At 44.8% G+C, this 16,057-nt stretch overlaps 1 protein-coding gene across 6 annotated transcripts in view; it reads right to left on the bottom strand.

Moving 5' to 3' along the window:
* raraa (retinoic acid receptor, alpha a) overlaps positions 1 to 16,057 on the bottom strand; it is a 139,475-nt gene that overhangs the window by 34,993 nt on the left and 88,425 nt on the right. The window contains exon 1 of one of the 6 annotated variants that reach the window (XM_084938017.1): positions 4,726 to 5,848. The exons of the other annotated variants lie outside the window; for them this stretch is intronic. Within the exon in view, the coding sequence (XP_084794143.1) occupies positions 4,726 to 4,903 (178 nt within the window). The 5' untranslated portion in view covers positions 4,904 to 5,848. Of the gene's footprint in view, positions 1 to 4,725; positions 5,849 to 16,057 lie in introns of those variants that run through there. 6 annotated transcript variants of the gene reach the window in all.

The raw sequence follows: 16,057 nt of genomic DNA, 5'->3' as shown, positions 1-16,057 counted from the left end.
CTGCAAGACAACATCAAAGTTGCGAGCCAGCTATAGCAGTGTTTGGAAGTAAAAAGCCGGTTATTCTGCCACTCTGTTCAAGGTGAGGGACCACACCCAGTCATTACACTTTGTGGAGTGACTGAGCCAGCGGGCATTTAAACAAACAAAAACACGCATCTTTGTTGCTCTTGGTAAACTTACTGCAGCGACTGTTGTAAGTAACTGTTGAATTGCATTAAAAGGGCAACGACTGCTCCACAGGTAGGTGGCAAGGTGTCGTTTTTGAGAGCAAGTGATGGCAGGTTGTGAAATGCTGCCCTGCAGCCTTTCCCAGGAGAATGGCAGGAGCAATGCTGAACTCCGGTCACCCCTCTGCCATTGCAAACATACCTTGATGACACAATTTGTTATTGATGTTACCCTGAAGGTGAGAGCAAGCGTATTCCAGTGGACAATCAGATTGCACTCTTTCACCCACACACATCTCCCCGCTCTGTGATGTCCCAGGCATGCAGGCTACTAAATCGCAATCACCTTTGGTTGATCGGGTTTAGATAGATGTGGCAAAATGAGGAGACTGCCTAATGCTTTCCTTCTCCAGAAGAACAGATGACCTTGTCTCAGAGCTGTGCATCATTTCTGCCAGTCCCATCAAGTCCGGACCAATAAAGCCCCACAATAAAATCCTGATGTTCATGATGGCACCAAGACACATTTGTGTACAAGCAAAAAACATAAGACTCCACAGTCGCATAAAGGGCACGGTCATTCAGGAATACTAAGGCCTGGAATTTGCATTCCTGCCTTATATAAACAGTCACAAGCTGTAATGTTATTAAAGTGGCTTTGCCAAGAAATCCTTGATTGTTCCAAGAAAATAAAATTTGTACTTTATGATCTTCCCCTTGTAGGATAGAACCCCCCCCCCCCACACACACACACACTTCTGTGCCAGAAACCGACAGTACTCTAGCCAGTTCTGCTTAGTGACCGGACTCACCGTTTATTTTCTGTTGTTCATGTTTTTCCAGTTTCCAGCATGCACTATAAAAAAAATGCACATAGAAAGAAAGGGTGCAGGAAGTGATATTTGCATTTCTTTCGTAAAGCTGACACAATCTGTTCTCCTGCACAAAGTCCAAACACATCACCCACTTTCCGTGTTTCAGTGTTGCCTCACAACACAAACAATTACGGATGCTTTTTGTTGTGCTGTCTGATACTGCAGACTCAGAAAAAACTAAATGGACTTGCCTGTAAATCTGAAACTTAAAAAAAATGCAAATTCAAAAAACTGCCCTTACAGCCACAAAAAAGGGGGGACAAGGACTTAAGGACTAAATATCAAACAACTCAGATTAAGACACATACTGTTCGTGTAAGCGCACTTTCATCATCTTTCATCATCAGAAGACAAACATGACAAAGAATGCTTTGCTCTCCATCTCACATATGCTCTATGCAGTGACTGCCTTCTTTTACACTACAGACAGCCTGAGAAAAATATAACCCAAAGAGCAAGACGCCCATGGGCTGCAGAGCATTTGAGCCTACCGTGCAATCCCCCCTTTCCACCATATCCCCAGTTTTTAGTGTGTGACAGTCATGTGAACAAAGCCGCGTGCATTCTTTCGTGCATGAGCCTATAACCGCTGTAAGGATTCTGACTGTGACTCAGTGAAAAATCAAGTGGATTTAATCTGCAAGGCCACAGACTTTTCACCTGAGCCATTCAGAGCCTTCTTCCAAGTAGAACCAAATTAGAAACAGCACACAATGCCTATGACTGGGCAACCTGGTGATAAACAGAGGCTACATGTAAACAGTCAAACCTCTTAATACACACCATCTTTTAAGAACTCGTTTTACAGGCTCATAGTGTGCTGGATTATATCAACTGATGTAAAATGGAAACAATCTTTCTCATATTGCACCTTTCAGTCTCTTTAAGGATCCCCTCGGGAAAAGACCAGTCTCCTATGATTAGTTAGCTAGCCTGGCAAGAGCACTGAACATAGGTTATGTATCATAACCTCTACTCTACGAATGCTGTTGTAGGCCTTAACCCGTTATCATCCAAGTATCATACTTACTGTGTAATTCTGACTGTAAAATGACAAAATAATGCTCATCTTTCTTTTCTCTCTAGCCCAAAATGATTGAGAGGATATGAAAATCTAAGCAGGGCTGGTTTTTCTGTCTGTATTCAAAAAGCAGTACTTACAACTGCATTGTGCTACCGTGATACACCAAATATCCCAGCAAAAACTGACTTCTCTTCTTTCCAAAAATCATTAATATTGTCTCTAGAACAAACAGTTATAGAGATGTGATCATCTGTCATTTAACTATAGCATTACAGATTCAAAACAGCCCTGTCTAATGAAGTGCATGAAGGGGCTCTAACAGATGAATAACAATGGAAGAAGCTGCTGATTCCATGACTTAAGCTAGACCGGTATAATTCAAATATATATTGGTGATACAAGTAAGAAAATGAGGAGTAAATCTGAATGTCAGTAAATCCAAGCTGAGCAACAGCAAGTCCTGTACGACTTAATTACACCCCATTGGTGTGTGCTTTGGACTTTATAACGTTTAAATGCACAAAAGAAGCAATTTGAAGGAATATCACCGAAGGGAAGGGAGTAGGCTCAAAAGCATAATATGGCCTTGTTAAAGAACCAATAATACTGGGATGAAGCACCCATATGATGTGGATTTATACCCACTCACTTAGTGGGTCCAGAAGGCCGTTTTAGGCTAGATTCACTTTAGCAAAGATGTCACTGAGTGCATGCTTAGAGCCAGAAAGCTCTTCTGTGAAGCCGGTAATGAATAGTTAGATCCAATGTGGAGGGGTTGAAAAAACAGAGGACCAAAAAAGAAAAGCACAGAGGGGGTAAAAAGAAAAAAAATGGTAAGACCTACCAGGAAAAGTGCAGAGGAACATACCATGACACTACTCTCTGTGAACTTCAAAAAACAAAAAAGCAAACAGATGTTTATGGGATTGTCTTGTGATTTTTTTGAATCTGGCTCATTTGGATTCCTGCGTGAGAGCGGGGAGTGACGAGGAAATCTCGCGCTGTTGTCTGGGTTGTTTTCTAGCCCTATGATCCAATAAGCCTCTGAGCCACGTGATGACACTTACGGATGTTGCGCCTCTCTGCTCTACACCCTCCCATCAATGTTCTCTGGTTGTGCACTAAATTTTTTATTACATTCAAGCAGTAAGGCAAAGAGCAGATATGCTACCCCTCACCCACACACTCTCCCCCTGCAATTCCTCCATTGAGCAAAACAATGTGGAGTCGAGTAAAGGATCAGAGGTCTTTTCCTGGGCCAAACCCCCACAGTCTCCCCTCAGACGAGCTCACATGGTTTGAATCAATGCCGCCACTAGAGCTGTTTTAGTGGACCGGTTCAATAAATACTATCAGGTTCTTTGAATATCTGCTTAGAAAAAAAAATGTACGGGCTCTCTCAGGAGAGATCTTTTTCAAAGCAAATAATGAGAAAGATGAAGAAAAGATTACAACACGTACAAAATAGTTATGGCTGCTTTTGTCTTTTGTTGTTGCTGCCAAACATTAGAAATTCCTGTCTAAATTTCCCTTTGTCGTGCGTTTCTATAGTCTTGAGACAAGGAGGAAATTGGTCCTTAAGAGCCCGTGGAGATTCCTGCCTTTTTTTAAGCTCCTTCAGCAGTGAAAGACAACAGAGCTATCCCTTTATAAAAAGGGCCTGCTCACGCTTTATGCAGCCTGGCTCTACTGAGGTAAAGAATGGGAAGCAGCTCTTGCTATACTTTGTTGCTGCAATAAAACTCTGTCTCTCATATCTGCAGCAGATATGCTATCAGCAAAATTAAATCTCGCACGGCTGCTGGCGGATACTGACCCAAGGAGATCATGCAGCAAACATATGAACATATCATCAATCTAAACTAAATCTCACTGATATAAAAGCACAATAAACCTGCCATTTATAAAGACTGCTATCCTCACTAACTAGCACAGGAGTCTACACATAAAATCATACTAACTGAAATATTGTTTTTTAAAAAATGAAGTTATGCGAGAACATCACTTCAAATTATTTATTAAATATAAATAAATGAGTGCAAGGCTTTCAAAATTTAACAGATAGGTTGTCTGGTGAAGGCCATGGTGCTGCTGCTGAGGAACTTTGGCCTGTGGGTACAGCTTCCCAGATTACCAGAGGACCCGGGGATAACACTGGCATGAAAGTTTGATCTGATTAACGCTGGCATCGCTTGCACAAACCTGGTTTGCATTAAGTGCAGATTTCAGGAACGCAAAAGCTTCGGGTAGCGTGGCCTGGATCAGAGCGCAAACAGACTGGCAGGAAAGAGAAGGAGGGAAAAACCCCAAACCTGAGCGAACGCTCAGAAAGAAACGAAAGAGACGAAAGTGGGTCAAATATATATAGGCCTGTTGCAGCATTGACGGCTTACTGATTGTGATAACGTGCAGCGCTGTTGAGCACATATTATGGGGTTTAAATAATTGAAGTGGTAACTCCAGAATAAAAAGGCCTTCAAATGATCGTTTCACATGCGACCGGCGTGCGCTGGGAAGAGCAAAATAGGAAATATAGTGATTATTATGCACACACACTAACAGGGAGGGTTCAACTTCACCAATTAGTGAGATGAGGGGGGGGGGGGGGGGGGGGTGTTTAAAAAAAAAAAAAAAAAAAAAAAAAAAGAGCACCTACAGTGATTGGAGCCGTTCCAGTGCTGGTTCCTGATGGACGTGCTGTACGGATGGGGCGCCCCGGGCACCAGTCCTTTCTCCGGGATCAAGCATCCTCTGCTCTGGTTGTAGTAATCCATCATTAAAAACGGGTTCGGGCTGGGATTCAGTCCCACAACGTCCACACTCTCATACATCATATGAAGCAGGGCGACGGCAGGGGGGAAATATTAGCAAGAGGGCAAAAAAACAAAAACAAAAAACCCGAATTGTTTGTGAGGGGTTGGTTTTCAGCTCGCCACCAGCAGCGGCGCCGAACGGAGGGGGGGAAACTGCATTAAAATCGAGGGGAAAGTGGTAAATCCAAACACAGCGGGGACATCGGAACATTTGGCATCTTCTCACGGCAATGTGAAGATCGAAAACCAGACCGATGGATGAATCGGTGTCCGAATGCGCCTGATCGGATATGAAAACATAATCTCAAAGAGCAGTCTGCGTTGTGTCCGAGGTAAGAAACTCGACAACAGAAATACAATAAAAGGAAAAAAGAGAAAGAAAATCGGGGACGAGCCGAATAACTTCAACAGAAGGTGTCTGTCTTTACGGCGCTGCTCAAACAGAGCAACATATGAGGCTGTATCCACACGACAAAGAATAAATCCAACCCCCCGTCCAAAAAAAATCTTTAAATAAATACAACACAAATCTCCAAAGTCTGCGTGGACAGCGCAGGGAGATTTGGGAATGTGTTGCAGGCGCAAATATTAGGACAGGGAATTCCGCAGAGTTGCAGTTTGTCCTTTTGGGTTACGGTCGGTTGTCCCGTTTGCGCCCGTCGTGGGTGGACTCCTGTCAGCTCCGTAAAACGAACCAGTCCCCCCCTCCTCCTCCTCCTCCTCCCCCCAGCCTCGCAGACTCTGTTGCACTACAACAAGCGGCTACTTCCCTCCGTCAGACCCTGCTCTCCAACATCCAGGCTCCCGTTGAAACGCGCAGCGCCGCCTTGTTTTGTATTCGGGGAAGAGAAGCCTAAAACCATTCCCACACCAAACCGTGCGGCTATCATGTTCTGCAGAAATGTGACAAGGCACAGCAGCTGAGAGCTTTGGCTCCACCTCCACTCGGCTCTTTCTCTCTCTCTCTCTCCTTCCCCCCCCTCTCTCTCTCCCCTGCTTCCCCTCGGTGCCTTTCATGCGTTGCTCCGCCCCTTCTTTAACCCCTTCAGGGACGTCACCGCGGATCTCCCTCTCCCGAAACACGGGCACCGCGGGAGTGTTTCTTTTTGGGGGGTGAGCCCGCCGGCCGCCGTCAAACTGAGCAGCGAGGGCTTTAAATAGGAAAGTATTTGAGGACATGATTAAGTTATAAGCTCGGTAATTAGTCTTGCGTGTCTTTACAGAGTGATTGTGCACACAGCGGCTGCTATATCACAATCTAACTCTCTTGTTTCTTTTTCCTGGAAGTCCCCGTTTATGTTCTCACTCTTTACTGGGCTCCTCCTTCCAACTAATTTGACCCTTTCCCCTCATCAGTCCCTAACCCTCCCGATTTTCTTCTCCCCCAGCCGCGGTCTCCCTAATTTGCCTAATGCTATGCGGCTGAACTTTTCCTGAACCCAGGCAAGTAGGCAGCCTCACCTTCTGGTGACCCACTGGCTGACTCGGATCTCTGGCTTGCTCTCATCCCCACATTATTCAAGGTTTCCCACCTTGTATACCCAGTGTAACACTATTACACTTTTCCTCTGGTGCTGCCCAGAGAGGCGCCTCGGTTCACGCAGCACACACAAGGATAAAAAGGGCCAAAGTCACCCAGTCATAGTAGCAGGGCGCTTAACTTTTTCTTTCCTCCCTCACAGTTTAGTTACAGCTAGAAGAAGTCCAGGAAGTTGTTTTCAGAGTTGCTGCCTTTATACCGCAACATTCCAGGTAACATTGTTCCAGCTTATTAAGCAAACCCTGCAGCTGTGTCATCCATGAGGCATAGCAAAACTCACACTATAAAAGCAGTTTTAACAGTCAGCTGACGCTAATATCAGTGCTGATAAAATATAGTGGCAATGAAGTTTGTAGCCCTGTGAGTGCATCCAAACTTCTCATGTTTTGCCTTTTTCCCCTCATGTGCTTCAGAAATCCCAGCCTGTAATTTTGTGATTGTCATGTGATCTGGAGGACAGCTGCTGGCCCAAATTGTCTGTGCATGCATAATAGTAGAGATTAAGGCCAGGCACCAACATACAAAACTGTGTGGGTTTTTTTTTTTAACCTTAACAATGTAAAAGCAGAAGTGTACCGTTCGAAACACACAGAGCAAATTCTGCCCGTTTCATAACTCAGTGGGACGTCCCTGACAAAGTCGAGAACATAGGAGGACACTTTCCGAGCTGTTTTGGTATCTCGATGTGGACGCAAAGCTTTTCCAAAACTGCCTGGGTGGACAGTGAACATCTGATACCCGATCTTGTGAAATGTATCTGCGCACACACAAGCACGGCCAAAAAACCCTGAGTGGCTTGTATTGTAACCTACACCACAGCCGAGACAATACCTCTCCTCCCCCACTTTCCCTACACCTGAGCCACAGGCCACAGCTGGGTCTGACCAGCATGTTTTTTTTTTTTTTTTTTTTTTGAAAGGGATTATCTGCACACTGGCAGGGGGGCTCGGCTTGCTCCGCCTCCACTGACTGTGACACTTATTTAATGCAGGCCCCTAGTGTGTTTACCCTGCCTGATAAGAGCCGATGTGCAGGCCTGGGCCATGGCGACCCCTCGCCTGCATTGATAGCGCAGCCACACATTCCTTGACAGGATTAGCCCAGTGAGTAATGGCTGTCAGAAAATGCTAATTTTCCAGGCTCTGTTTTCCTCTCTGAAGAGGGAGCATTCATCCCTGGGTAATACCCCATGATTGCATAAAACAAGCTGAGAGATAACAGACTGCTGATCATTACTTATTAAGAGAGGGGAGAATACAAGATTAGGCTGACATACAGTCCTTTTCCCACAGCTTTTTATTTGTAGCGAAAAGAGGAACTCCATTAAGTCAAAAAAGAAAAAAAAGAACTGAATATATCCAAGTGGCTAAGAGTAAATACATGTGGCAATTTTCACAGGAGAAGGTGATACTGGAACAGCGGACTCCTCTGAGTACACAGTTGGAGAATTGAGTTTGTTACACTGCATTAGTGGAAAAATTAGGGCTGGTTTTTATTCCCAGTAATAATATGTAATATGTCACTCTCACATGCAAAGTCAAAATATAAGAGTCAGGACATACAGTTGACGGCTGGTACCACAACAGCAGAAGTAAGAGTGGTAAGTTAAAGAGGGAGAGGGATGAGAGGCACGCACACACACGCAGGTTTCAGCCCACATCAACACACACCAGTTCAAGTGGCTGTTCTTGTTCCAGCATCAACAAGCGCCACACTCCTGAGAACATGGAAAAGTACTTTGGCACTGGAAAGCCAGAGAGAATGAGATTGTGCCTCGATCCCCTAAGTTGACGCTGAGGACCCAGTCTCAGATTCGTCGCTCGGGCTTCAAAGTGGGGGTGCGTGAAGTGCCCACTCCAAACCGATGCACGGACCTGATCAAAGCTGCATTCAGACGCAGGGGCCTTGCAGAAAGAGTTATGCAACTGAAAATAATAGGGAGACACCACGAGCGGCAAACATAACAACCTTGATCTGAAGCAAAGCTGCAAGTGAGAGTCTGGTGAAGAAATAGAGAGAGAGAAATAGGGGGTGGGGGGGTTTAGGAGAGAATTCAAAGAGTTTTATGGGCTAAGAGAGAAGAGGAGATTGCTGGCTGGACCTTGAGGGTGTCAAACTATTTTTACTGCCCCCACTTTCCTTCTTTCTGAGTCCAATCAGGGGCACTAGGAAGCTGTAAAAAGTGCACGCCTTGCCATTCCTTCCCCAAGGAGATGGGCAGACAGGTTAGAACAAACAATAGGTTGTTTTGTCATTTGGATTATGGCGCACGGCAATAGTGGGGGGAAGCACAAGTCCTCTGTAAGTGTACAAAGTGGACTCAGCAGTATCCTTCTTTAGAGCATGAGTGAGAATTTCTGTTTCTGGAGATGATCCACTTACATCTGCAATCAGCCCTTGGCCCTTGTGTTGCTACCTTCACTCTGGAGATCATTTCTGTCCTCTGTGACTAACGAACACTTCCTGCACAATGTGCTCTTTATTGGACATGATGGTCAAATCAAAACAGAATCAAATTGTCTCAATGTCATGGAAAAGTCTGCTGAGCTCTGGCTGCCTAGAGACACTAAACAGGCAAAACAAACAAAATAAATAAATAAAGAAAAACCAACCAGACCTGCCGTATCACTCAGACAACACTCGGCTTGGGTAATAGCCATCTCTTGACACGATAAGGCCAGAAATGTTCCAGTTAGAATGGCCTGGGCCTAATTTTAGAGTTCCTGTCTGCCTTAGTGGCTACTACACAAACACAGGCACTCATGGCTCACCTCCCCCAAAGCACTCCTACACATGTGCCAGCAGATGGCTAATGCCCAGACGATAAAGAAGTTGGGGCAAGCCTCGGCAAAGGTTTCTATCTTTCTTAAATCTTCCCAGCGGCCTAATAAAGCAGCACAGCGGTGGAGAATTCAGAGAAGAAGCACTTTAAGGAGTTGAAATGTGTCCTAATTTGAGACGCCAAGATAGTGATCGAGTCTGTTCAGGTCTCTGTCACACTGTGAGACAAAACGGGCTGTCTGTATGTCAGCATTATCCCACGACTGATCAGCACCGTAATCCCACCCCACCCCTATCACTAGCATAGCCCTGGCAACCACTTCCTCTTGTCACTCTCCAACTAGAATCACATCTTTGGCGTGCATACCTGTGTGGGTTTACGCATGTTTGCTTTCAAGTCTACCTGAACCTCCGTGGCCCGTCTGTTACCACTCCGTTCCCCTTACTGCCTTTACAGTTTCCGTGTGTGTGTTTGTTTGCACAGCTGGTTTTGTGCAGCCTGTACAGGCAGCACCAGCCAAACCCAGCAGCTGTGCTCCCTGACATTGAGCCAGTGCGTAATGAGGGCCCGACCCTCCAATGTGAGAACAAGCTCCAGTTATCAATGAACAACTGTATCACTTCCACCTCCCTCTGTCAATCTAATGGAAACACACACACACGCATGCGCACGCATGAACGCACACAAACCTTGACCTAAAGTTAAACTGGTCTATAGATCTCAGCCTTGGTGCTTTGCCATCCTCTCTCTCTCTCTGTGTGTGTGTGTGTGTGTGTGTGTGTGTGTGTGTGTGTGTGTGTGTGTGTGTGTGTGTGTGTGTGTGTGTGTGTGTGTGTGTGTGTGTGAGAGAGAAAGAGTGTCTTTTCTAAAAGCACCCTCTTAGCCCCCCCCCCAGTCATTATCCCTTTAATGTCCTTCCGACAGCAGATTCCAGCATTTATGGTACAGGCCTATATCTGCCCATAAAGCCTTTTATTGTTCAGTCCAGCTCTATGGTGGCCGTAACCTGGTTTTCCCATTTTTTATGGGGGACCTTCACTATATCACAGAGGGGGGAGGACAAAGCTGCCCACCATCGGTGTTTACCAAAGTATGGCCGACTCATAAATCCATCGTGGCCGGCGGCATTCTGGAAATACTTCAGCAGAGGAAGAGAATGAGAAAGAGAGAGAGAGAGAGAGGAGGTAAGCGACGTAGCTTATTGTATAGCTTGTAATTGTCCACACTCTACAGCCTTGAGTTAGAGAGCCATCTCCTCAACGATCATTAGGTCTATGTTGCTTTGCACCAAGTCCATCACTCAGCAAATCAAGAGAAAATTGCTATGGATGTTACCCTGGAGGAAGGATATCTCAATATCAGTCATCCAAGACTTGGAATGGCCTCCATTAGATGTCAGAGACGGGGAGATGTTTTAGTGCATACAGACGGATACTGGCTAATTCTATTTAGAGAAAAAAAGGACAAGAAGAAGAGAGAATAAAGCACAGAAACAAGGAACAACAAAGAGAGCAAGAAAATGAAATGAGAAAAACAAGGAAAAAAAAATATGGCCAAATTCCTCCTGAAGTTTTGTTGGCAAATTTATAAGTTTTGTTGATTATCAATTACAAAAAAGTGTTTATTCACACATTAATCATGATTAATCACAGAGAAACCATTGCAGAGAAACCAAACTGTAACCAAACCTTGACTGAGACTTGATAATCATTATCCTGATTTGAAATTATGTGCGCCTGTCAGCGGAGTCATCATACCCGTATGGTATATTGTCTGGACTGGTCCCGACACGTTGCTACCAAGCTATCAACCTCCAGGGCTGAAAAGTGAAGCCAACAGAGTTGAAGCAAGTCCCAGTCCCCATAGACTCCCGAAAGTGAAAAACTTCAGATGTTTACAGCCCAGCGCTTTAGTTGATTGCCATTGGTTAGTTCCACCACGGCTAGTTCCAATAACTTCACTCTCAATGCTACGCGGTGGTTGACAGCTGTGTTAATTACAGTAATCAATTACACAGATTGGAAATTAATTGCAAATTTAATGTTTAGCTCATTTTGACAGTGCTCCTTGCAATGGATCCCTTGCTTTTGCTTTTGCATACACGTTCCTGGATGACATCCTTCTATACTCATATTTTACCTGCAGCTGCTGACTAATTAACTAAACTGTGAGAAGCAGGTGAAGTATATTATAAGGAAGTTACAGAAAGGAGATGAGCTCTTGCAAGAAAGCGCAGAGGGAGAGTCAAAAGGCAAGGAAGCAGGAAGCTGGAAGAATAATCTCTCTGCTCTGCCAAAGCTCACTCAGAAACTGGCACTACTGATGCAATTACAACTCAAGCTACACTCATTTATCCATGTCTGCATTTCCTGAATCCAGGTTTTCCATCTCGTGGTCTTAAATCAGAGCTCTCAAAAACTAGAGATGTACTGATAAAATGGGGGGGAGAAGTAAGCATGTTCTGCATCTCTTTCAAGTTTTTGATTATGACCATGCTGTCTGCTTTTCTGGTTGGATCTCTCTCTTTCAGAGATCTAAGTATTTTCCCCACTCCCTCTTGGTGCCTTCTCTCTCACACTTCAGGATTTGAAGTGCTACAGAGGACCAATTTCCTGTTTTCTATTCAGAAGTGTGATGCTCGTGGTGGCCTGGAGGGGATATGAGAGGTGGTGGTGGTGGTGGGAGGGGGTTAGTGGTTCACTTTAAGTGGATTGCCCTCATTCTTGTTGTGCCCAGCCCAAAGCATTATGATGCCTCGGTGACTGACCTCCGCTTCAGCAGTGCCCCTAACACCAGTACAGACAGGGCACACCAATTGTTGTGCTTGTTGCACAAAGGCTGAATGTGTGCCACGACCTGCACAAAAGGTTGGACAACTGCAGGCCAAATGTGTAGTCAACACTCACTGAAACCACAGTCTGCGGTGTGTGGAGTGGGCTGGGAGTTATTTGCGATACAGCTCTAATCCTGTGCTCACTCTCATAAAAGTTGACTGTCCTCTCTCTCTTCTGGGTGCCCTTTCTCGCTGCAACCTGTTTTCTAATGCTTGTATGCATGTCCGTGTCTGTGCACAACTCCACCAAATGATATGAAATGTTCAAAAAGTGCCGATCTAGTTTGGATGTTGATGAAACGTGTGAAATCTTCAGCTTACCCAGCAAAGTTGGGAGCCGGCGGGGACAACAAAGGCCCTCGGGAGAGCGGCTCAGAGCATGAAAAATGCCCCTTGCCGTCATCACCGCCGTGGCCCCTGCTGGCCTGCCTTTTACAGAGAGGTGGGGGGAGAGAGAAAGAGGGGATGGGGGGTTGGGGATCTGCCTCATTCTAACTTGGGAAGGCAAGAAGGAGGAGGGTTAATGGAATGGATGACTCCGGCACATTAGATGAGAAGTGAGCAGAGCGATGAGCGGAGAGGGAGTCATCAGCGTTTCAAAAGAATGGGGTGCAGTGAAAGTAGACGGAGCAGCTACACTCCTTTCCCTGCCATTGCTCACCCACTCTGTAAATGTCCACCACACACTTCTCCCCTGCTCTATGACATCTGTGCTTGTATATATATATATATATATATATATATATATATATATATATATTTATGTGTAAGAAACAGAGGAGTTAATTGGATGAAAGGCAGACACATTTAGCCACAAATCCCAGAGGTACACATAAGGGTCAGCTTCAAAGATATTCACTGTATGTGGGGTTGTTACTGCAGTCAAAAGGTTTACTCATCGTAGCCCCAGGGAGTAGAATAGAGCTGTGTCATTCTCACACAACTGGCACGTGAAACAGATATCAGCGGAAAACCTTTTGCCCTCAGACATTGGCTCGTCCCACCCTTGGCATTTAGGTGCACAGACATTGAGGTGGGGAAAAAAAGGGAACCAGTGAAAGCAAAACTAACATCACATGGCTTATCATATGTTAAAAAAAAATGCATTTGCATATGTCAGCACAGAGAAACTTTTGTGCTTTTGCTTCACTCGTTTGCGCATATCATTGCAATCCTAGTGAAATGTGACCGTAATAGAGAGGAGGAACCTTTTTAAAAAAAAATGAACAGATCTGTGAGAAAGTCAGGGTAGAGGCACTGCTAATTTCTTTCTATTCATTCACGCTGAAGAAAAATTTCTTGAAATGAGCTGCCTTTGCAGTTGGGCCTGCCTGTGATTTAAAAAAAAAAAAAAAGGAGAAGAAGAAGAAGAAGAAGAGCACAGACTGGCTTTGGACTGATGGCATCCAATGGCAGTCGCTATGGCTACCCAAACCATCTGTGTTGTGAACCCATAGAGAGGGGGGAGTGTCTCTAAAGTAAGTAAATAGGCTAATACAAAAAGTGAATGGCTCAGAAGGGCAGATCATTAGCTGACCACATCTTGCTATTCTCTGTGTGATACCAGGACAGGAGGAGGGGGTGTTGATAGATTAAAAAAAAGAAAAAGAAAAAAAGCAGCCTGATAATATTTAACCAGCGGAGATCTGTCATCAATCTGGACCATCTTCCCCCCACCCCACATCATCTGTCCTCACCGCCAGCTCTGACCCATTGTCATTCAAACCCCAGCTCCCTTTCACTCCTTATTCAATATTTTTGAGCCATTGTTCCACCTTACATGCCCCGGCTACACTACATTACTTTTCCCAGTCAGTGGTTTAAAAGGGCGGAGAGCAACAGCCAAGAGAAAACAAAAAAAAAAAAAAACCATAATAAGTTATAATGTCAGAAAGTAACAAAAACATCAGCCGGCCGTCACACAAGTCTGAGTTTTGCACACATTTTCAAGCATGCACATTGTGACACTTTCTCCACTTCATACACACACTCCTTTTCTCCCCTTCCTCCCTCCCCCACACACACACCCACCCACCCACACGGAGCAACCCTGTGGGCTTCACTGGGCTCTTTGAATAAAAAAGAGAAGTCATTTATCCGACTCATCTTTGCTGCACCTCGCAGCACCTTTTAAAAACACTCTATATTCCTTGCTAAGGCTAAAGCTGCACCTTACTGACAGCATGATGGAGAGCCCTATTCTACCCCCCTCTCTCTCTCTTTCTCTCTCTCTCTGCAGTCTCCCGTCTTTCCATCTTAGCTGCCAACAGCCCTGACTTACAAAAAAAAAGTAAAGGCTAAGCTTCAGTGACGATGTAAGAAAGTGTAGATCCGTGTGCATCTGTCTGTGTGTGAGCTTCAGTGTGTGTGTGTGTGTGTGTGTGTGTGTGTGTGTGTGTGTGTGTGTGTGTATCTCAGTGTTTGCATGTTTAATCGGGGAAAAAAAAAAAAAAAGTGGCACAGTTAAATGTGTAAAAAGGTGGAGGGGGAGTTCACAGATGAGCTTGCTCATGTGTGGAGGTGAGAACAGGAATGCCAGAGGCTGCTGGGAGGCCCGTCGTGTCAGAGCTCATCAGCAGCTAACAAAATCATCCACCAGAACCTGTCAATATTCACTTCGCTACCCTCTCTCCGGATCAACTCGTTCGCTGTATTCCACTCATTCTATTCGGTTTTTGTTATTATTGTATAACCTGGAGAGACATCACAGGCACGCTTGTCAACTTTGCTGTTGTTAAATAAACTAGGTACATCTTTGCTTTCTCACAGATTACTCAGGTTTTAGTCTTTCACGTGTAGGGAGACCACACTATGCAAAGTGTGGACCTGTGTAGGTGTCACATCACCATTTTCTTCTTTAAATCAGTCAAGGTCACTGCAGAAGCACATTACACTGAAATCGAGTTAAACAGCAGTATACCAACTGCATGCATTCGTCTCAGGATCTCGTAGCATAATGCTCCATCTTATTGATTTTGGGGCAGTTGTTTTGCTTTCCTTTCAGGACATTGTGGGCCAGACGAGATGGTGCGCAGGCTGCGTCTCGCTTGATTTGGAGCGTGCTGCGTCCGCATTTTTAGAGTAAAAAGCAAAAGGTCTGTGTAAAAGGTTCTGTGGTGACTTGTGTTGTGGTATGGTGATATGGTAGCATGTAAATACAAATCATACAGATTGAACTGAATATAAATCAGTTGGAAATGTCAAAAAAAACAGAAGGAAAAAAAAAGAGAAGAAGATGGCGTATATTTCTGTTAGCACACGGTCGAGCATTGGGTTGTCTAGACTGTATTTGACCAAAGGTGTGCACGCTCCACATTTGTGTGTTTATCTGGAACAGTTTCCATGTAACCGAGCAGACATCGACAGCAAAACCTTTAACCTACTTGGCAAACAGCCCGGTTCTTTCTATCTCCCTCTCTCCATGGACGGATCATTCATCATGCTCTTCCCCTCCCCTTTCTCTCCATATAGCATCGTGGTCTGCAACATTATCTTCATCAATACAGCTTTTAAAGCAGATAAAGGTCACGATCGAGACAAGATTGATTGAAAAGTGTTCTTATTGAATAAAGTAATAAATGAAGGGGGGGGGGGGGGGGGGGGTGTAAAAAACTTATGGTATAAGCCTAAGAAAAATGTTTGTTATTAACCTGTGCTGTTTCAAAGTCATTCATTATATTTTTTTCCACCTCTGTGATCATCTGTATCTAAATCTAACTATGTATGCACCGATGCTATATGGCTCTCTGAGGCCTGGATGCTAACGGTTGCCTCTTCCACATTTTAACCCTTAAAAATATTTTAGTAATCTGTTCAATTGAAGATGGTAAGGAGTTCAGAGTAAATAATCTCACACTGCTGCTATGTCTTTGGATTGTGTGAGTGGTGGGTCTAATTCAACCAAGCATCTGTCATGGGAGGTGCCGCTCCATGTCCTCCCTCCTCTCCCCTCCTCCTGCTTCTCCACAGTGGTATCAATCTTCTGCCCTTAACGACTAAACTGATTCCTGAAGTGTTGCT

The sequence above is a fragment of the Perissodus microlepis genome, chromosome 8 (genome assembly GCF_051167445.1).
Source record: "Perissodus microlepis isolate ML-2025 ecotype Zambia chromosome 8, ASM5116744v1, whole genome shotgun sequence".
Taxonomy (NCBI): Eukaryota; Metazoa; Chordata; class Actinopteri; order Cichliformes; family Cichlidae; genus Perissodus; species Perissodus microlepis.
The sequence above is the reverse complement of the archived record's forward strand: the minus strand, read 5'-3'. Positions and strand labels throughout refer to the sequence as shown.